At 37.0% G+C, this 23,378-nt stretch overlaps 1 protein-coding gene across 2 annotated transcripts in view; it reads right to left on the bottom strand.

Annotated features, from left to right (window-relative positions):
• Window positions 1-614: 614 nt before the first annotated feature.
• Window positions 615-23,378, bottom strand: part of PRMT3 (protein arginine methyltransferase 3) — a 75,448-nt gene continuing 52,684 nt past the window's right edge. Inside the window, exons 14-16 of one of the 2 annotated variants that reach the window (XM_088145833.1) lie at window positions 16,448-16,498; window positions 16,160-16,247; window positions 615-9,407 (exon numbers count right to left, since the gene is read on the bottom strand). In XM_088145833.1, the coding sequence (XP_088001959.1) occupies window positions 9,298-9,407; window positions 16,160-16,247; window positions 16,448-16,498 (249 nt within the window). In that variant the 3' untranslated portion in view covers window positions 615-9,297. The remainder of the gene's footprint in view (window positions 9,408-16,159; window positions 16,248-16,447; window positions 16,499-23,378) is intronic. The other variant, XM_007425291.4, reaches the window with a different exon arrangement.

Genomic DNA, 23,378 nt, shown 5'->3' with positions numbered 1-23,378 from the left:
CCTGCAGCTGGAAAGTCGTGTACGTTGCACTGGGAGATCTGGATCAGAACATAAACCAGCTTTGCTGAATCATATGAAGATTTGACACATCCTAGATCCTTATCAAAAACCTGCAGGTCAGACATTACAAATAGCACTTTTCCAAGCATATGGAACAACAGGTGACATTCAACAATATCAGCAATGTAGGGCCATCATAAGGAGTTTCCATGTATAGGATAAGGCTCCTTTATATGTCAGCATCTAAATAAGTGGGGTGCACGGGAGCTTTCTTTGCTATGACGAACACACTTGCCGTTTAAGTGTCTCATTTCCCTGAAGGAATTTTGAGGAACTCTAGTCAATTCTAGATTGGTATCTTGGCTTGTCTTTATCATTGGTTCAGGACTGTGCAGTGTAGCATCATCCTTGAGGCCTTTCAGCAGCAAAAGCAGGAAGGAGTCTGCAAAGAAACACAAGCCAAGCTCTGGAATATTTAGGAAGTGAATGTAACAACAATTTCTTTCTCTCCCAGGAGAGAGGCACCCTGCCCAGAGGGGAGGAGTTCAGGGCAGGCAGGACAACACTTTCCTTATCTTTATCTTCGGGCAGGTAGGTTTAATTTTAACTGGGAAATCACATTACCTTAGTTATGATATTGCAAACAGATATGGGTTAGTCCTTTGTCACTTCTAAGTGCACTTAAGCTTTTTAGAGGTGATGAGGAGCTATCTGATGACCAGCAAGGGAAAATGCGTTATAGAGTTCAGTAAAGCATAATTCTAAACAAGGAACAGCAACGGTAGGATAGTGCTTGCATCTTGCACACATTCACTTAAAATTTTAGAGAATCATGGTATTGTAAATCTATATAATAGGTACTTATCATCTTTAGTATCTGAATGATATTCTCTTAAAAGTCATATTTTTCTATTTACACTGATTATATAATCAAGTATATAATCCTGGATTATATATTGATGTACTTATCATCATAACAGTTCAGGGTAGCCTTAAAAAAACTAAGTTACTTAGGAAAGAGGCAGAATAGATGTTGAGGCTGCATAAGAGAATTAATCAAGGGTGAAACGTTAATTTAGGTGGGGTGTGTCTAAATTAGCTGTCTCATATTTTGGTCATTCTATTGTCACAATTTTGCTTTTGGAAGAGCATTTCCACAACCTTAGTTTAGGAATGTTGTTTGAATATATAACTGAGTTCTAGCAAAGTTGATATTAGTCAATGTTTTAAAAGAGTAGAAAAGTATTTCCTAGAGGATTGTATCTATTGTAAGACTGAGTAAACCCAAACAATTAGATAAACAGTAATATCTGTGATAAGATTATTTGATCTTTTATAATCAAATAAAAAGGAAGAATCAATTTTTAAAACTTTGAGGTAGTCTTTCCCAATCTCAAGTCTTCCAGATATGTGGACTGCAATTCTATAACCATTATGCACAATTTAATTCTGGGCCAAAGGTAATTTCCTGTTTTTAGAACATAAAAATGAATATATTATCAACATGCTATTATTCCTTCAAAGCCTTAGGGAATTAGACTAGAACTCTAAATATAAAAGTATTTTTGACACTATGGCTGGGGCTGAAACAGATAAACATCAGGGGGAAAAAACTGAAGCTTTTGAAAGCTATTTAAAATATAAATGGTACCTACTATCTATGAATTATAGAATGGCAAGTCCAATTAAAAAAGTTAATATCATGTAGCGATCCCATCATAATGGAAAAATCAGCAGTTACGAATGCCTTAAAGGTATTTTTTTCTGTTTCTTCTTTTTACAGTATGTCACTAGTTTTATTCTGCTTTTTTTTTTTTTGAATTGCTGAAACCTTTATTCACATGGGGAAGCAGAGCTTTGTAAGTGTTTCTGAATCATGGAGTCCCACCATATGCCCTCTCTCAATCCAATTTTCTAGCTGAGTGGACAGTGGGTCAAGGCTGTCCAGTAATGAGATAAAGGTTAATTCTGTTAGAAGAGTCTCTCCTATCCAGCTTGTTTATTACCAGGTCTTTGAGCTAATCAAGAAGTTTAATAGATACCCAATTGTATATACTTGGAACTGTGTCTTACTAAATTTAGTTGAATATTTATGAAACAGTCTCATAAATGATCTGTGCCATATAAACACATCTTGTACAATAATGCTCTTGTGTATCCACCTTCTACCCATAAAAAAGCAACATTGCTGTAGGTCTCAGTAGATCAAGAAGCTGTAACGGAGAGAAAGGTATAAAACCAAGTTAAATAAATATATGCCACTGCATCTGGGATAAGGTAACTTCTTGTTGCCAGTCCATCTTGGGATAGCAGTAAGAAACAAGCACTCTCAATACAGGGTAAAACACAATTGTGGCATCAGCAACCAGTAACACTCAACTTCCCCAGTCTGGTGATCTAGTATCCATGTGTAATCTTTCTCAACCTGGTGTTGTCCATGTAAGTTGGAACTATAGTTCCCAGTATTCCCAGCTGGGACAGCTGTTGGAATTGTTGACTTGGGGATTTGGAAATTGTACTTTCAACATATCTGGACAGCACTGGATTGGCCAGAGTTGCAGTAGATTAATCCTTCCCCTTTCTTTCTGCTGTTTGCCAGCTCAAACGGGCAAATTATGCCATACTACACATTCAAATATTTTCATGTTTGATTGTCTCTCTTGTTAGTATTGAATAAGAATGATGTGTATTGCAAATAAGATTCATATAAATAGCCACACAGTAGCATAAAAACTACTTGAATGCCTCTCAAAGTCTGAATAATGAGGGTTCAGCCAAATAATAGGGTGAAAGCCAAGTTGGCATCTATGAGACAGTTTTCTGAGTACACCAATGTTTGTTTCTTTCTCTAGAGTTTTCTTCCACCATGTTATACACATTTCCATGGGAGTCTGAGTCGTACCCAAGTGGAAAATCAAATTAACTTGTTGACTAACTTTTATTCCTCTATAATTGTATTGGTCCCCATTAAGCGAAGCATGTATTGCTTTGGCTATCCATTGAACATTGGAAAGTTCTAAGCAATGCTGTGATCATTTCATGGTAGTAACACTTAGTTGCTATAATGGAGATGTGATTCCATCACTACTAGACGGTGAGAAATGTTTTAGAGAGTGAGAAATGTTTAGTTGAAAAGCCAAGTAAGTTTTAATAATATAGCTATTAGTTGGCAAAATCCACTGATTATTCTTAGTGTGGCACAGTATTATGAGGTTTTTCAGTCCATAGCACATCTTATCTTGAATAAAACTCCCCATTTAAAAATAAACATATGATCACAGTTCTGGTTCAAGAAAGTTGCTATTCCTATATTTTTGTGACGGAGGTTGTATATATTTTTTGGCTGAGCATAATACACTTTATTTGGTTTGGTCTTAATGCCTTGTGTTAATCCAGTTCTTGTTGTTTGTAAATTTTAATTTATAGCTTCACATAATGCAATTGTAGCATCATTGTATAAACCTACTGCATGCAGGTTTCATAAACATTGCTTCCTAGACCTTTGGTGAAATAGCAGGAAGGTTTGTTGAGCGTTATCTAGAATCGTAGAATTGGAAGAGGCTGTTTTGATCTAAACAACCCTCTGCTCAGTGCAAGGATCCTAACTGAAGTCTTTTCCTGAACCCATCCAATGAAGGGGAACCCACAATGTCTCTTAATGGGTTCCATAGTTGAACTGCTATTAACATTAGGGATTTCAAATTAATTGGGAATCTGCCTTCCTGGAATTTAAATCCATTATTTCATGCACATTGGGATGATAGAGAACATCTTGGCCATCTTCTGTCTGATATTCTTTCTGGTAGTTGAAGATACCCCCTCTCAGCCTTTTCTTCTTAATGGTAAGATGCCCAGTTCCTTTGATCTCTCAGAAGAATCTTGTTGCACTTTAAGGAATAGCACACAGCCTTTATGTAGGCACAGCAGTTTATGTATGTAATGAAGCAAACTCTGGATCAGAAAACTGTATGTCATATTCTCTCAGCCTCTTAATGATTCATAAGAAATCTGTTTGGTATAACAGATCCACATAGCAGTCTCTCTGGTTTAAAAGCTTTGTATCCCTCCCAGTCTTAGCAAAAATGAACCATTGCACAAAGGTATGTTCTTATTCTGATGAAAACTTCTGAAACTCCATCCCAGTGCAAAGCTTCACAAATTTACCTGTTTGCAGTGAATATAACATTCTAGGAAGCCTTAGGAGTTCCTATGTTCCAATTTCATGCAAGAACCAATATCCTTAAGTTGTTAACCATCTGCCAAATGTGATAGCTGAATACTGAAACCGGTCTTTATAAGAGTAGGATTGTAAGGTAATTGTAAGTAGGATTTGTAAGGTAGGATTGTGATTACTAAGAGTACTGCTTGGGATGAAAGATAGAACATCTCCTGTCCTTACTTTATGTCACATAGGGTTTACTGCAGTATTTCTGAAACTAATTAAATATAAAACTTGATCAACCACGATCCATTTCAAGATGCTGAACATCTGGTGTCAGAAGTAAGCAAGCATTTATTCATTAGCAGTCAGCAAACTTCTAGCCATGGGTGCCTCCCTCAGACATTTGGTAAATTTGGGCAATCTTATTCTGAAATTTTACAAGATCTCATGTAAGAACTTAACATCTACTATGAAGTGCCACATTTTCACAAGCTATGGTGATCTTGTAAGATTTCTGTATTTATTTAAAATAATAATAATTTAATGTGGTAGGACATGCTCTATGAAGAACATTGGAATATTTGCTCATTCAGAGTGCACTCTTAAAAATGACCTGTAAAGTTCTTCAATGTTATCACCTCTAATAGCTTTCTCTCTCTATAGCAAGCCCTCTGTCCTTAGAAACAATTGAAACCATTAACTAAGGAATAGAATTTTCAGATTAGCCCCAATACAAATTGCTTAGAAGGTATAACTAAAGTAATAATTCAGTATAAAATATTGTACACGAAAAGTAGTTACATTAGCTAATTACAAATCTCTCAGCTTTAATAGCCCATGTAATTCTGCAACATTAGCAAACTATTTAGTGATATAATTGTTTAGATTTTTTAATATTAACTTCATTTGTAAGGATGTATTGAACAACATTTATTTAGGCATGTACTGATTAGAAAAGAACAGGCAAATTGTGGGCACAAAGATATTAGAAAGCACATTTTGAAAGTGTAACAGAGACTTTGAGGGTGCCTCTTGACAAGCCAATTGTGGGGGATAGGAAAAAACACTTTTTACATATTTGTTGTGAAAAATAAAACTATATAGGCTATCTAAAATAAAATGCATGTAAGTAATTCCCAGTTAGAGTCATGTACCTGTTCTGTGTTATGCAAAACACTTGTCAAATGAAATGACATTTCTCAGAAGTTTTTAAAAAAATTAGTAAGAGAATGTGGGATTTGAATGAAATAAATCATTTTAGAACTTTTTATGGTATAAAATTCCTTTTATTTCAGCAAATCATCAAGAATTGACTATAGCAATAGTTATTGCATAGTACTACACTGCCCCAAAGTTGTACTGTATTAATCAAAGTTTTTCTAGATTGCATTGGAGGGAATATAATTAAATTGGTACATGCTAATTTAGTGTCAGTAGCCATTTATTCATTTTGAAGTTTTTTGGGGAAAACTGAAAAAGAGTACATCATAGTCCTTAATATTTCCAGTATCCATTCTTATCAAGGCATATAAAATGGTGCAATACAATGCATTAATTCAATTTACTATAGTGAGTGGGAAAAATCTCTCTCTTTGGATCAATGGAATTTAAAAGTGTGGCTGAAAATTAACACAACAGCACAGAGTTTGAAAAATCTTTAATTAAAGCATGCTTTAATAACATATGGTCTGTTTATAATTATAGCAGCAGAATAAATAATACATTTTATTAATTTGATCTGTAAATCTGCCTTATTGTCATGTGACAACCTCCATGTCTACAAATACTTTTGTGGATAGAAATACCACACAAATATTTACATTTCTGTCTCTCTCCTTTAGATTGCAAATATATCTTTATATACTTCCAAATGATGCATTTGTTGCTGTTGTTCTTTGGGATTTCCCCCCAATGTTTTGTTGACCACTTTTATTTTTAAAAAAACAGAAAAAAGGTGTTCTGCCCATTGAATGTAAATTTGGCCAGCTTTTAGAGTCCCAGCCAATTCATGCCAAAGTGCCCAGAAGATGTATGATTTGTGCGCTTCATACTTACAGTGACTGTTTTTTTAATAATTCAGATACTTGAGGGCTTATAAAAGAAAGTCTGAACTGCTATATTTGGTCATTGTCAAATGTTAGCTCTCCTGTGTTTTCTAGATGCTGTGCATTAATGGTTGAAGGGAGATCTCATGTCATGAGTTTTGGAGCAAGCAAAATCATCTTGTCCTGCAGGATAATCTGTTGTGTGTGAGTCTGTGCATGTGTGTGCATGCCCTTGAGCCAGCGTTGGCTCCTGGAAAGTGCCTGGACAAGTTCCTGCAGTTTTCTTGGTAAGATTTCAGAATTGGCTTGCCGTTGCTTTCTTCTTTCTAGAGTTGAAAGTGACTGGCTCAAGGTCCTCTAGCTGGCTTCGTGCCTAAGGTAGGACTAGAACTCACCGTCTCCTGGATTCTAGCCTGGTGCCTTAACCACTACAACGAACTGGCTCTCCAATCTGCTAATAGTAGTTAACAAATCTCCTTTCAGTCATTTTATTGAGTAAGTGAACACCAAGCCATGAACAAATTCAGACAGCCTGTCTACCCTGAAAGGGAACATGGGGAGATGGGAGGGGAGGGAGTCAAGCACTACACCATAATTCGATCAGCCAATGAAGTAAATTTCAATCTTTAAACAGATTTTTATTATAAAACATTTGTCACAAGGCAAAGTCACAGAGTTAACGTGCTTAATGGTGCCAGACTATTAAGAAGTGATCTATGAAACTAAAAAGTAATTCTTATGGAGGCTGAATGTCCTAAGAGAGTAGGGCCAGTCACTTGAAGGCTCCTATATATCCATCCCAATTATGGTTGGTTCCAATAAAACGCCATTCCCTGCTCCTTTCTTCTAATAGAAACTTGGCTGGGGAGGAAGGCAGTAAAATCTCTGCTGAATGGCAAAGCCTCACATTTTATTTTGAGGGAATCTCCTTTAATCCCCTTGGCACACTCTCCTCCATTCAGCCCTCCTTAGAAAAGCTTTTCAGGCCACTATAGATTTCTGTCCACCCCCTTTTTTCTGGCTTCAATCCAATTATGACTAGAGATCTTTTAAAGAGTGTTATGGAATGTCCCTTTTAACAGCAGATACAAGTCAAAGCAATTGTAAACACATTGATTGCAGGAATTGATTGCACTGGTTGCAGAAACTGGCTATAGGATTATGGTCTTAACAGTTCTTTGAAGTATACCAAATTATACGGTTTCTCCAAGAATATGGCTATTAACTGTGATCATCCATAAAAGAAAAAAAAATGCAGTAAAAAATAGTGTTATGCTTAAATATGCCGATTATGGACATCAACACAGGTAGCCTTAAGTCCCAAGACCCTACAGAAGTCAGTTTTTACTGCTTTGCAGAATATTAAAGTCTATACCAATCTAGCCTCGGAGGCATGCTATTCCATAACTAAGAGACCCCACCCTCTGGCCCACACTGATTTAACCTCTCTCATTTGGGGACAAATGACCACCCCAGTTAGGGTGAGTGCACCAGATGGGAGGGCCCTATCTGGAGAAGGTGGCCCCAAAGGTAGCCAGGAGCCAAGCCAAGTAGGACTTTTAAAAACAGAACCAATGCACAGAATTGTACCCAGAAACGTTTGGCAACCAATGCAGCACCTACAGTGTTGGTGTAACAAGGCTGATGCAATTCTCACGTACCAGCATTTTGCATCCACTGTCGTTTCTAAATAGTCCCCCAAGGCAGTGCCATGTAGGGTGCATTGCAGTGGTCTATCCTGGTGTGAGGAAGGAAGGAGTTACTGTCACCAGATCCTCTCGTCCCAGATGTGGCCAGAACTAACACCCCAGTAGGTGAGTGAAGGTCCCTTGGATTGCAGATTATGATCACCCACAGCTTGGACCTGCCCAAGCACCGTCAGCCCCGAGACCAGTAAAGATACCCATACCATGGATGTGCTTTTTTGGGGAGGGAGGGATGTCACCTCATCCACTTATAAGAGAAATGGTCTGGGTTTGGACAAACAGCAATTCTATCTTGTCGGGGGTTTTAAAGTTCTGAAAATCTTAAAAATGGGGAGAGTATACCTAAAGCAGTACTAATGTTGAATAACAATGTGAAAAATTATTTACAGTATTCTGACTCACTCAGAACTGATGCAAATAGCTTTTTTTTAAACTGTTACTCATCTGGAATGCCCTCTAGGTAGAAAGATGACACTCAGGTGATGGTGATTATGATAACAATAATAGCAAGCTGCTGTATTCTACTTCTAATATTTTTAAACTATTACAGTCTAATAATATATACATTTGAAGTCCAAAGACCAAGAAATGAATTTATCTTGAAACTGTATTTATAAAAACAATTTATTCAAAAGCATAATTTTTGGCTATGTGTAGGTGAAGGCAGTCAAACCCAAACAGTCTTGTATCAAGTTAGTCCTATTTTTGTGTCTTCAGTATTTTTATGGTTTATTTGTGTCTTCAGTATTTTATAACCATAAAAACCTACATCTTGCTTTCTGCATACAGAAAGGCTCTTGTTGCTTGCAAAGTTAATGATTTTGATTCAGAGTAGAAATCTGGCTCCCAGAAAGTCCCAAGGGTTCTCAAAAATCTGCTCTGAAGATTCTCCAGAAGAGTTGAGGTGGTGATAAGAAAGCCTGCAGAGGTGACAGACAAACCCTGCCTTTCCCCTTCTGTGCAGAAAACTCTCCAGGAGATTCCACCACTGTAGAAATAATTTCTGGATCCCACCTAATAATATGAATTATTCCTAAAAATAATTCTAGAAGCGGTGTTACTTCTACATGCAGACCTGCAATGTATTTCTATCACAATTCATCCTTACATTTACTGAAAGTTCAGAGATTGGGCAGAGGACTGCTGCTCTACTAATGGATTCCCACACAAAAGAGAAATACTTCTTAAGACAGTATGAACTGATTGCCAAGCACAGTCAGTAGTCTCATATAGAACGTCAGCTGTCATTCTCATGTTTGGGAGAAAATAAAAACTTTATTGGAAGTGGAACCAAATGATCTTAAATTTTATCCAGACTTCTCTGCTTCAAAAAGTTACATCTGGTGACTGAACTATGCTTCTCAAGCTGGTTGTGGAGCAATGCTCACTGCAGACTGTATGTTTGTTTCACATTTTTAACTGAAAGTGTTACAATGAGGGCGCGGGGATCTTTTCGGTTTCTGTGTATTGTTATCTTTCCTTTCAGCACTTCACCTACAGAAACAAAACAAAAATGCAAAGGTTTTAAGTCCTGCACCCAAAAATGTCTCTCTCCCAAACAAGCAGATATTATGGGCTGATTGAAGCCCCTACCTTATGCAGCCTCTCCCCCCAAGTCTACCCCAAAGGATTAGAGCAGGGTTCCTCTCTATATCCCTAATGCATGGCTGGCTGGGGAATTCTGGGAGTTGAAGTCCACACATCTTCAAGTGGCCAAGGTTGAGGAACATTGGATTAGAGAACACCCTGGAGAAGATGGAGGTGGGGTGGGGCAATGGCACAGGTGGAAAGGAATGCAAATGTTCAGTGTTAAGGAACATTACTTTTTTTTTCTCTAGCATTAGTAAATAAATGTATTTATTTATTTCTGCTGCAAATTATATGTCATTCAATTCCCCAAAGTCTTTTAAAGACTTACGAATAAGTTAAAAATAAAATAAAAATAACAAAGAAAATAAAACAGCCACCTAACACTAGGAACAATAAATCTTCTTGTCCATTACCACAATATTAATTTTATATTACATGGTGAGTTTCTGATCATTCTTAGTAAGATTTCTCCTGATTAGTTCTAATTATGTTGATCTTAAACCAATAATATCCTGCTTTCCGACATATCTGTAGTTTTCAGCTTAATTTGGGTGACCAATTCTTTGAATTTATTTATTTGTATTTGTATGGCCGCCCCTCTTGTCAAAGTGACTATGGGCAACAAACAGAATTAAAAGATCAATATAAACAGCTATAAAACACAATATATATTTGCTGTTAAGAAGCTGTTTATAACTTACTCAAAACAAGAAAACTTCAGGAATGGTAAATTATCTTGGAAGAATTTTATGTAGTAGTTTCCAGTTCTTTTATTAATTTAGGTGACTAAAATAAAATAAAACAGAAAAAAAACCCCTACACTACTATAAAAATAGTACTGCATGTGTTAAATATATGTGAATGTGACACATGCTACAGCAATTTGTAAAAGATGTACAGTAGCAAACTTCTGTGGATGTAAGGATGAGGTGGTCTTGCTTTTTTAACTAAGTACATTAATTTTCTGATATATGTAAACAAGACCTGATGACACTTATTTCAAAACAACTATAGCAAAAACAATTGTTAGTTGAAAATCGCTAGCAGTTTTCTAAAACGTCTTGTTGTTAACCTGCAGCTGTAATTCTACCCCAGATTATTTTATCAGTACACACAGTCTCAGTTTAATTATGCAAAAAGGGAGTAAACCTGCTTTTTAAAGCAACACTGATGAGGAATTTGTGAAATCTACAAAACAACATTTTCATGAGAGCCGACTATAGTTTTCAATCAGGGCAGCTCTCCATTATTTATAACCAAGGTAATTGCATTAAGTGACTCAGACAATCAGCTTTATTCATTGTCACGAGGCAGATCTTTGCCTCTTTCTCACCCCAATGGGCCACACTAAATCTTTCGTGCGCCACCATCTCTGTTTGTGAACTAAAGCAATGGTAGCGCAATCAGAACAGGGAAGAAGACCAGGCCAATTAATAAATGCCACGGAGAAATAAAATGACTGATGTGCTCTCAACAGCTCCGCTGCTCTACACAGTGCCGAGAATGCCTTCCAAGACTGAGCTGCATCACCTATGCTCAGGAAGAAGCATGCAAGATACAAGTCACGCTGTAGTTTGATCAAGCCTGAATTCATTATCCTGCTCCTACAGACCTGACACTCTTCCTTCAGAGAAAATGAAGTCTGATTTGCCTTTAACAAATCTTCCAGAGAAGCATGCAGTTATAATTACTATGTTTTTTACCCCTCAGAGGCCTGGTTCTATGGCTGAGCACATTATAGCAATCCTCATAGTTGAGCTTTTTACTTCAGTGGAAATGTTACCCACAGACATACTGCATGATCTTTATGGCAGCTGAGGGCTAAAAGTAATTATGTTGCTGAACCGCAAGATGGGAAATTGTTCATAAGGTAATGAGATTACTAGCAGTAAGCCTCCAGAAACAGCAAATATAAATATGCCATATCTAGGACCACGTGACATGTAAACTGGCCCCTCACCAGTAAGCCGAATTCTTGAGTTACCTGCTTTGCATCTTCTGTATCTCAGATTCAATTTGGGAATGTGTTTTTAAATATGTCCCTTGTTTCTATGCTTTGATATTAGATTTCAAATTAAAAAGTGACTGATTTTGAGTACGTTTATTGAAATTAATCAAAATTTCAAACTTTAGCTGATAGTCTAGAAAGAAGGCTGTCTCATATATTGCTTTCCTATTTTCTGGCAAAATAAATCTTACTACCCACTCATATTTACATCACTGAGTGCACATTTTTATCGATACTACTGAACTAAATTAAATGATAAAGAATGAAGTAGCCTTCAGTAAAATGCCCCTTTTAAAATATTTTGATTGTTCATGGCTGCTGTTTACAACCTTAAAGTCAGTGCAGAAAACCACACTGCAAGGCACCATAAAAACATAAAAGATGCAGTTGTGCTATTTTATTGCTAATAGAATTTGCTGGCATAAAGATTTTGACTTTCAGCTTAATTCAGTTAATACCAAAAAAAATCTTTTTAAAAAAATTATTTCAAGGTAAGTTATATACATCTACAGTTAATAGAAATCATACTCTTGTCAGACAAGGCAGATACAGAATATGTTGGAGAATATCTTTTTCTTTTGGAAAAGAAAAACAATATTAAGAGCTAGGGGAAAATTAGCTAAGATTAGTATAAATTTTCACTTTGAAACACTACTGCATATTCAGGCAGTAGCTGTGTAAAACTGGTGGTATGTATTTCTGTTATTCAAGACTCTGATTTCAAAAATGCCCTTCAAGAGGAATGTAGTTTTCCTTGTCTGTGAAATATTAGATGGGTCTTTCTTCATTCATTCAGCCCTGCAGCAAGGTATTGGGAACAAATGAAGCATAGTGACAATGTTCTGTCGAACCTCACTCTGTACCGCTGTCGCATTCTGGAGCATCACTCACTCATATCTCTTGACTCACTTCCTAGTAAGTGCCATCAGCTATGCAAAGTACATTTTGAAAAGCACACTGCCTTGACTTCTTAGAGAAAAGGAATGGCATGAAACTAACAATGGTGTTGACACAGAAAAGGAGTTGCAGGAAGGATACTTCGCTTGTGCCAACACACTTTCACAAGTGCCCCTCGTAAATACTTTGGCACGTTTACTGTAGAGTCAAAGGGTCCTGTGATTTCACAAGATGACCTTTCTAGACAAAACCAAAAACTTTCAAATTACAAAAGCTGCATAGTATAATCAGATTAAATTAATATCACAACTGATTTATGAAAATAATCAGAAAACACAAACCTCATTTTGTCTGAATTATTTTAGTTCTCTGATGGAGATATACCAACTGGGTAATTACTATAAATAAATGCTTATGTAGTAGTAGCAGCAACTTGTGCAGCAAACAAACTGTACTGTATATCTAATCCACACACTGGGTAAAATCTGCCTAACTATTAGCCTTCTCTACACAGAATTACAGAATATTATGAGTTACAAGTGACTTTATGGTCCAAACTTCTACAAGTGCAGGAAATCTATTAAACCATCCCCAACAGGTGGCCCATTTGTAAACTTCCAATGAGGGAGTCCACTACTGTTCTAGGCAGACTGTTCAGAAATCCCTTCTAATATTCAGCCTGAATCTCCTGTTAATTTCAACACACTAGGCTTGTGGTTTTAATAGAGAACATATATGCACCCCTTGTGCATGACAGCTTTTTAATTATTTGTAGACTGCTATGGTGTGCCTCATCTTCTCTTTCGTAAGCTAAACACGTCCACATTCTTTAATCACTCCTCATAAGATGGACAGCTTATCATCATGGTAGTTCTCTCAGTCTGCACCAGCTTTTTCATATTCTTTTTAAAGTGTGGTGCCTAGAATAGAAACAGTACTCCAAGTGCAGCTTAACTAGTATAGAGGACAATGGAAGTATCACCTTCTGTGACCTTGGGCATAATGCTTCTGTTAATGTGACCCAAGATGGCAGTAACCTCTTTAGCTACTACATCACATTGTTTGCCATATTTAGCTGGTGTCTCATTAGTACTCCTAGCAACTTCTCATATATACTGCTGCCAAGGCATGTTTCTCCAGTCCTGTACCTATACATTTAATGATGATACCTTATAATTGTTATCACTGAACATTATCCTTTTGGATTTGGCCTAATATTTAACCCTGTTGAGGTAATTCTGAATTGTGATTTTTTTTTTCGTCCTCTATGGTGCCAGCCAACCCTCTTAGTATGGTAGCATCTTCAAATCTGATTAGCATGCCTTCTATCCATCCTATTTATAAAGCTATTGAAAAGCACTGGTCTGAAGACAGTCTTGGGGATCCCACTCAGTCACTACAGAATCATTTAATAAAAACCTCTGGTGTGTTGGTTCAACCAACTGCAAAATCTACTGAGCCACATTACCCTCTAGCCCACATTCATCCATCTTGTCCTTAAAGAGTGTAAGGAGAGATTTTGTCAAATGCTTTATTGAGATTACGGTATGCTATGTCCACAGCATTCCCTTGATCCCCCAAGTGATTCCTTCTGAAATAAAAAGGGATCAGGCTAGTTCGACAGAATTTTTTGCAAAACCTGAAATGTTGTTTTCAGGTAGCAATACCTTTTCAAACAGCTTGTAGGCATGCTGCTTGACAATCTATCTTAGTATGTTACTGGGCATTCAACTAACTAATCTGTCATTTCCTAGAGCCTCTCTATTGCCTTTTTTTAATATTGGGACTATGTTTGCTCTTCCAATACCTCACCAGTTTTCTAGGCATTTTCCAATATTATAGTCAACAGTCCTAAATTCACTTCTGTCAGATGGTATGTAATTTGTCTGGCCCTGGAGTCTTAAATTCATGGAAGGTAGTAAGATGGATTCTTACTACACCTTTATTAATCCTCAATTGCATTCCCCCCCCCCTTTCTTTAATCGAGTCAGGAAAGGCTTTCACTCTCTTCTGTGAGAAGACAGATGCAATTAAAGTGTTAAGCAGTTCAACCCTCTCCCTGTTCCCATTTTTACTTCTTCATCATTCCGGTGCAATAGACCAACTACCTCATTTACTCATCTTTTACTTTGGACATACCCTAACAACTGCTCACTGTTATTGCATTTTGTATTCTGTGCCAGCCTTATCTCATTCTTTGACATTCCTGACTCCATTCCTACAGGCTTAAGATACCAGTGTATTCCTCGCTAGTTATTAGTCCCTCTTCTACTTCTGATACATCATCATTTTGCTTCTTGGCTTGTCAATGAGCTTGCTATTCATCCATACATGCTCTTAAACCTTTTCGTTCTCATGGAGATCACCTGTGTCAATGCCTTCACTATTTCATTTTTCATAATCAACTATCCATCTTTGGCCTGTTTATCCCTTAGGATAAGGATTTTGAGCCACTATAAGCAGCCCACCTTTAGCCCAAGTTTATTAAAATCTGCTTTCCTGAAGTCTAAGATACATGGCTGACTTTTCTCAGCTCTTCCCCTTGTTATCTTGAACTCCAAAATGATGTGGTTACTTTTGTCAAGGTGCCCAACACCTTCATTATATCAACCAATTTCTTTTTATTGGTCAGGGTTAGGTCCAGGATAGCCAAACCTTTTCTTTCTTCTTCCACCTTCTGAAACAGCCATCAAGAAAAGTTTGGAATCTGTTGGACCTCCTATTCCTAGCTGAACTAGTTTTCCAGCAGATATGGGGGATAGCTGGTCTCTTGTTACCACTATAGCTCTTGAGAATTTGATGAGCAGGGGTGGGGGCAGTGCCTTTGATCACTTTCTGACTCCTGATGACTGCCTGGACTAGTCCCTGCAGTTTTCTTGGCAAGGTTTTTGGAGGTGGTTTGCCATTGCTTCCTTCCTAGGACTGAAAGAGAGTGACTGGCCCAAGACCACCCAGCTGGTTTTCTGCCTAAGGCAGGGCTAGAACTCAAGTCTCCCGATTTCTAGCCTGGTGCCTTAACCACTACACCAAACTGGCTATCTTAACAAGACCCATATCTGAGATCATACATTTCTTCACACATATATGGCTTCTTTATATAGAAAGCCACCATGTTTTTTGTTGGTTTATCTTCTTTTGAAAAAAATAATGTCCTTCACTGAGCTCTAAGTTCTCATCAGTGAGATCTAATTTCCCCATCAGATTTCCATGAAATTTATCAGGTCATAACTATATTCCTGTTAGGATTTCCAATTCATTTGTTCGCTGCCCATACTCATGCACAGGTCTGCAGACAGCGGGGAACCTGGGAATGTCAGAGTTTATTAGTTTCCCTACATCATGTTGAAGATTTCTAAATGTCTCCCTTGTACCCCCTCCATTATTAGCCATGCATGTTACTAATGCCTAGCACTATTCTATCCAAATACGTGCTTCTGTTTCTCTCCTGCTTCCAATTTAGATTAAAGTCTTCCTGAAAAGTTAACAAAGTATTTGCCAAACCCATTTTTCCCTGTCCTTGTGAAAAGGGAGCCTGTTTTTCCATTGCTCTAGATACTGATGTGCAGATTAACTATTTGTGTTTGTAATGGTAATATAAAAACTAATCCCTATGCATAATTTGAAGTTGCAGAGTCCTAGAAAAAGGTAAATACTTGCTTGACTTGGGTCAGCTTTTTGTGCCTATGTGGATATAAACATTTACTAATATCCAATCTGTCCTGAAAAGTAAGTGACACACAAAAATATATACCTTCTTCGACAGAAATTGGGTTCTCCAGAAAAAATACTGTTTGTTTCCAGTGTGTCTTGGTGCAACAGGGACTAGTTGAAAGCAGTATCTGCAGTAACAAAATCCAGAGATCCCTGATAAAGTACAAGACTAAATAACATGCTTCATTAATTCATTACACAACCACACACTTATTAAGTGTTTGCAATACCAAATAGGCTTATTTCAAAACACCTTAAGGCAAAAAAGGTGACAACATATAAAATATATTTACAATTAATTTTGAACACGTAGCCTTCAAATACTTACTTGTTTGTTACAATTCTTCTCAAAATGCACATCAAAATATCCAGCAATTGCCTGAATTAAAAGGAAAACAAAACAGCAAACAGGAATTTTAGTCTACTAGACTCACTGAATAGGTTAAAGCCTATTATATCTACCCTTAATAGAAACCAGCTCATTATATTGGTGGGAGGGCCTACAAAGGCAACAATCCAAATTAAGCTTTAAAATGCTGAAAATACAACACAGAGTTTTCTGAAAGACCTGCTTCTTTCACACTCCTGCCTTCACTCTTGTGAAGCACTTCTTTCAAACGCTTTGTTTACTTTTGTTTATGTGCCCATTAGGACTGGGGGGAAATGTCTTTGAAACTATCTCAGATCACATATCAACAAATACCAGAAAAATCAAGTCTCCTGTCCTGCCCAGGGGCAACATAGTCCAAAAACAGGACTGAAACATACTTCTTTCTGACTTTGTATATGGAACCTCACTGACCCATATCAAATCACAGAAAGTATGGGCATGAAGATGAATTGTGATTTGCCGGTGATTTGGGGGACCTCTTGAAATACAATGAGCTCCATAATGATCCATGCTTACGATTCGTATTTTTGTGCCATGCCATACTGGAATGGGCCAAATCTGTGATCTTCTGTACAATCAACAGACATCAGCTTAAGCTTTATTTTGATGGTGAATGAGGGAGAAATCTTGTGACAAAAGTGTGCAAATGCAAAATATGATACTCTGTTGGATTAATCTTGTTCTATAATTCATGACAAAGTAAAGAGCTTGAAATCAAGAAAGCAAAACAGAAAGGGCAAATGTTATATAACCAAGACATTGTCTTGACATATTTCTCTAATTCTCACAAGGAACAGTCACATAAACTCAGCTCTGCAGCCTGGTCTATGGTCACAGGAATAGAAAAGATGCTCTCTTACCATGTCTTTCTTTTGAATCTTCCCTTGCCCAGGTAGCAGTTTTAACAGATTCTTGCAAGTCTGAATATACCTTCCCCCTCCCTCCCTTTATCTTCAAGAGAACTAGGGAAGGTCAAGCATTGAGACATTTTCTCAGGTTACAATTATGGCCCAGACTCAAATTTCTTTTATCTGATGGTAGTTATTCCTTCTGCCCATTACACAATTCAAGATGCTGGTTATTATCTTTATAGCTCTACATGGCACAGGGCCAGGTTATTTGTGGGACTGCATCTCCATGCTCACCCCACCAGGTTAGATAGGGTGGGCATGCTCCAGGTCTCTTCCCTTAAATGCTGCCATTTATTTATTTATTTACTTATTTATTTAAATGTATATGCCACCCAACTCCCAATGACTCCGGGTGGTTCAGATTAAAAACTTTAAAAACAAGAAAAAAAATACAACAATGAATAAAAATGAAGAATAAAAGATGGCAAGGATGACAAAAAAAGGACAAGAATGAAAAAAATAAACCCACACAATCCAAAGGGGACTTCACTCCCCCTTGCCAAAGGCCTGGGTGAAGAGCCAAGTCCAAGGTGCTTCAAAATACCAGCAGGGTGGGACCTAGGAAGCGTGATTTTTCTGCAGCAGCCCCTGCCCTGTGGAACACCCTTCCCCCTGGTATCCAGCAGGCCCCCACTCTTTTAGCTTTTCGGAATGCCATAAAGGGTTGGCTTTTCCCTCAGGCACTGGGATAGGGTGAGGTTGGAGCCTGGGAATTATATTGTTCAATGGATTGGAGATTGTTGGTTAGGTGTCAGGTTTTAAAAACTTTAAAAACAAGTTTTGCTGTCTTTGCTTTTTATTAACGTTGTGAGCCACCCAGAGTTGGGTTTCATAAGATGAGCGGCCATGTAAGTCAAATACATACATACATACATACTACTCTCCTAGGCCAATAATACACACAATGAAACACAAAAACGGAAAGTGGGATATCCATTTATATAATTGTATCTGCAAGTGAAATATTGCAAGACAGGTTCAAACAGGTTAGTAAACAACAACTGTTAAGAAAGTATGAGTTTTCTTTTTTTCTTGTCACTCTAGGTGATGGAATGCACTTCCCACTGTCTGCATTATTTAGCAAAACTTTTAGACTGGATTGTATGTTTTTCTTTTAGAATAGCTAGCCGCCAAATATTGTTACAAATCACTAATGAAGGCAGGAATTAACTTGAACATTTAAGCATAAAGGGTATCAAAAGGTTAATACAGTTTGTGTTGTATCCTATAAAGCTTTCAGACTGGGAAGCTAATGGTTGAATCATTCAGTTTTCTCTTACCAAAGATACTGAGAAAAGTTTAACAATTGATATCTACAAATTGGAATGCTTCCTACATTGCACCAGATTGATATTTAAGCCTAGATCATGAGAAATATTCATTTAAAAAAAAACAATTTCTAAGAGTTCATTTGGGAGAAAGCCCAGTATTCTAACATTAGCCATTTTGCAGGTTTGACAACAAATATTTAAGCTTGGCTCAGACACCAGAAGCTCTTGTAATAAAGAGCTTCACATTATCTCAACAGTTGGCTAGGGTTCAGCTTTCTACCTGCTGCATTTTAATTAATTAATTGATAGATACCACACTTCAGTAACAGTCAGCAGTTTACAAAATTAAAACACAATCACATCAACTGGAATGCCCATGGTACAAATAAAAAAAATGTTTCCTCGTTTCAGCCTCCTCTCCTTCCGACAATGGGTACTACAAGCAGTTTCTCATGGATAAGTGTCTTAGATCACTTATCAACTGACTGGAGAAAGCAATCCTCAAAGTACCTAGCTTCAACCCATTAATTATAAGCCTCTTAGAGTCACTCTCTGGGGGAGATGGGTAGCATAAAAATGTAATAATAAATAATAAAATAAGTAAATAAATGAATGATCTCTGAATATTTTTGACCAAGTCCCACAAGGCAGGCACACATAGAATTCATTGCATTAATTGAATCTAGAGGTAATAGTGACAAGTTTCACTGTAGCTATGCATTTATTCTTTATGCTAGATTCTTTCAGTATTTTGCAGTTTGGACCCAAGGCATCCTTGAAGTGCAATATTACTTTTTCCATAGCACAGATTAAGTCATGATCTAATTTGCAAGAGTTAACCTCCTATAGCATTCTGAACTTAATTTTTTGGCAACTCCCTAATTAACATTGGTGGAAGTAGTCACCAAATAACACATGGTAGAATGTGACATTTCATTCATTCTGTTGGCAATCATTTCTGAATGCCCAAATATAATAAAACAAAACAAGCAACTACTCTTAAAGTATTAACTTAATTTGAACCTGTATTATAAAATTGACGAATATGATTTAAGATTTATATAAACAATTATTTCCTTTATCTTTCCCCCTAAAACACTAGAGCCAGCCAAAAGATACAGTTTAAAGCAAAGGGAATCAAAGGAAACAATTATTAAAAGAACAAAAGCTGATTCTTCAAATTTCACCGTTCTAAACAGTTGGTCCACAGCATCATGGCTCCATGGAATATCTGATTAAGTAACAGGTGGTCAATTGTTAATATCAGAAATATTAAGTGACTAGAACGATGACTCTTGCCACACAGTATTTCTAAATTACAATGCTGCTAGCTGCCAAATCTGCAATTGTACAAGGCAGTTGTTCCAAACAGAGGTTGATCTTTTTCAAAAGGGTTTTTCACCACATCTAACACAGTAATGGTTTTCTGAGAAGGGTTAGGATGAGAAAGAAACACTTTGCTGCTGGCAGGGATGATTGTTTCTTCTCCCTCCGCCCCCAAAGACCCAATTAAACCCACAAAAGCTTTGTGGGCATATACTAATCTATTCCTCTCTATATCACTGCATGCAGCTTTGCAGGATTTTGCAAGTAGGAGAGATTCTGCTATTTCCTTTCTTCCTTTAGGATTGCTCTCTAATAGCTTAAATAAAAAGGAAACTGATTTGTCCTAGGGTAATTTTTGTTAATTTTTTGTTTGCATATAATTTTCTATTAACTTCTGTTTGAATTTGTGTGCTCTATTTTAGAAAGGATTTCCAGAATTTCTGTAATCAAATTTTGAAATGATTATTTATGGTCACAGAGCAAAGTTCCATACCTTATATGATACAGCCAAACATGAATAAAACTATATTATTAAAAATCTAAAATAGCTAATAGGCTATTATATCCTATTAAAAACCCAGAATTTCCTTACAGCCATATATATGCCTGAACAAAATTCTGCAATCATTTTAGAGATTTCTGAAGAATTATCTATTAACAGAAAGAGCACATGAGAATTCATTTACCATTCTGAGATATTTCTTCGGTTTTGACAGATAAACTATCCTTACCCATGCCTTTCTTTCTCTATCTTTGCAGTTCATCTTTGACAGCAGATCTATAGATGCTCGGATGAGTACTCATGATAAATTCTAGGATACGTTTAACAGTCTATCAAACAATACTGAATAGCACCCACTAGGAAATCGAAAATGAACACAATGGGATTGGTCATATAGAACTGAAACTCTGGCTTGACATGCATTTTGAAAGGCTGTTTTATGTTGAGAGACATTGTGACCAAGTAAATTATTCTGCCTTCTGTTCTCAGCATTTCCAAGACAAAGTTGGTGTGGATGTTGAAGCGGGCTCTTTCAAATAAAGGCAAGCAAAGGACAGTAAATAGATTAATGAGTTGTAAAAATGCACAAAAAAACTGTATTTTTTTTCTCCTGGTCATAAACCAAGTCAGCTGTACAGGGGAAAAATGGGGAGCACCAGAGCTGCAAATGTGATCATTAAGCTGGCACAGAGACCTGTGAAATTAATGCACAAACGAAATGTAGGTTAAGTTAGTTGGCTCAATCTAGAGATCCTTCCAAATCTATTACAGACAGCATGTACATAATCAACATTAGCAGCCTTAATGTTGCCAATTGCAGAGCCTCAACACAATAACAGGGGGGTGAGGGGGGGAGTCAATATAATGTTTTGTACATGCCAAATTATTTTCAGCCTTCAGAATTCTTATTTGCTCTATTTCTACAGAGAGACGCACTTTACTTAAAAGGCATTACAAAAATAAGCATTAAAAGCATAGTGAGCATGCAATTTATTTATTTCGACTTTATTTCAATTTATTTATATTCGACTGAGATGCCACTAGACTCCAAATTTACTCAGTTGCTAACCTGCATTTTAAGTCTTATGGTTAGATAAATCTAATCATGGGGTAATATAACATCCACTTCCTCATTTACTTGAAATCTCTCTTTCAGAAAAGAAAACATGTTGCCCAGATTATATATCACTGACTGGTTTATACAGCACCCTCTGAAAGCCGTTAAAGGCAATCTAACCAACTCACTTAGGAGAAGGGAAATTAAAAGTTACCATCATCACGATCAGTTGCAGGGAGCAATTTATCATTTTTGTTTCTCACTGGTATCGTGCTCCAACAGCACGCAGCTAGAGCAGATACAATTAGGCAGCTGGCCACAGAAGTAGGAGGATAATGTGCTTTTGATGGAGTTTATTCAACCATGGAGATGACATGCTTGTAACGCATGCAGCAGAGAGGGAGAGTGAAACAATCATACATTCCTGCAGCAGAGATACTACTTAAACATTTAAAATGGTATTCCTTAAATTAAAACAATTCAGAACATCGATAGAACTGAATGATCTTTTTTCTCAAGGGGAGTCTCAGGAAAATGTATTTTGGTTATTTGTAATGCTCATGGTCATCTTCCACCTCCAACATACAAAACAAAGTAAAACTAAAAACCTAGAATAAGAGTATCTTGAGTGGACCACGTATCACATACTGACAAGTACCTTTTTAAAATTAAAATTAAATTTGTATTAAATTAATTAAAATTAAATTTGCATTAATTTTATTTTGAATTTGCACCTGGACTCAAAGTTCTCTCTCATATACTGATAGTGTTTAGCTTTCCTTACAGGATGGGGTGGGCAAAGAATCATGGAGGGAAACAAACAGTAGGGAAATATAGCCACAAGCATAACAATGTGAAACTGCTGAGATCTGGCATAGGCGATTAGCTTCTTGCTTTACCTAGTTCTGAATTCTCAGCAGTCTACTGCTACAAATTTGTAGCAAATTCAACAAAACATACACGAGGGCCTATTTTCTAGCCTACACTGTTGAGATTATGACAAAGTTTTACTTTTTTGCAACCATTGAACTGAAATGATGCCCAGCAGATAGAGTGAAATTACTTTATGTTAAAAAATCTTAGTGTCCAAAAAGCTTTGTTATGATCAATTTGCATCTCATTTCATCTGAAGCTAAAATTGTCTGCATCTGTGCTGATATGGACAACACTTTTTAAAAAAAATATTACAGATGAATGCTACTTGATAGTTGTTTCTGTTGTTGTGATGTATTTTGATTTCAACCTGAGGATGAGGACAAGCTTCCTGGAGACAGGTCTACAAATTATATCTTACATCCTTGCCCATTTTGGCTTTTAAAATCTGCATGGATAGGGTTGGGATTTTGGACGTGAGGAATAATAAACATCCCTCTGAGGAAGGGCATGGTGAGGCTCTTGAAAGCCAACCTTGTGGGAGATGCCAGCAAATACTGTTGAATCTATGCAGTCTTGCACTCTTGAAAGGTTCTGGAATGAGGTGGGTAGTAGCTTTCAAAAATCAGGTAGCTTTGAAGGATGCTGTTTATTAGGATCCATTCAAACCCAAGTTTAAATCAGATTTAAGACCCAAAAGATCCTCTGTCATCCTGGTAGATGTGAGGAAAGGGATGGACAAGTTCAAATTTATTAATTCTTCAGGACCCTGCTATGGCTTTGGCTATCATTTCCTACAGTATTTTTCAAGATTGCTAGATTGTATGACTCTTGGGAGATTCTTTTACGGCCTTTGGCCTTTGGGTTGCTATGAAGTCCCATTTTGTCCTTTTATTATTTAACACTATCATGAAAGCACCATTAAAAA

This window comes from Python bivittatus, unplaced genomic scaffold, assembly GCF_059951505.1.
Source record: "Python bivittatus isolate LINGU-HERP-01145 unplaced genomic scaffold, Pbiv_v1 ctg000480_np1212, whole genome shotgun sequence".
NCBI classification, from domain to species: domain Eukaryota; kingdom Metazoa; phylum Chordata; class Lepidosauria; order Squamata; family Pythonidae; genus Python; species Python bivittatus.
The sequence above is the reverse complement of the archived record's forward strand: the minus strand, read 5'-3'. Positions and strand labels throughout refer to the sequence as shown.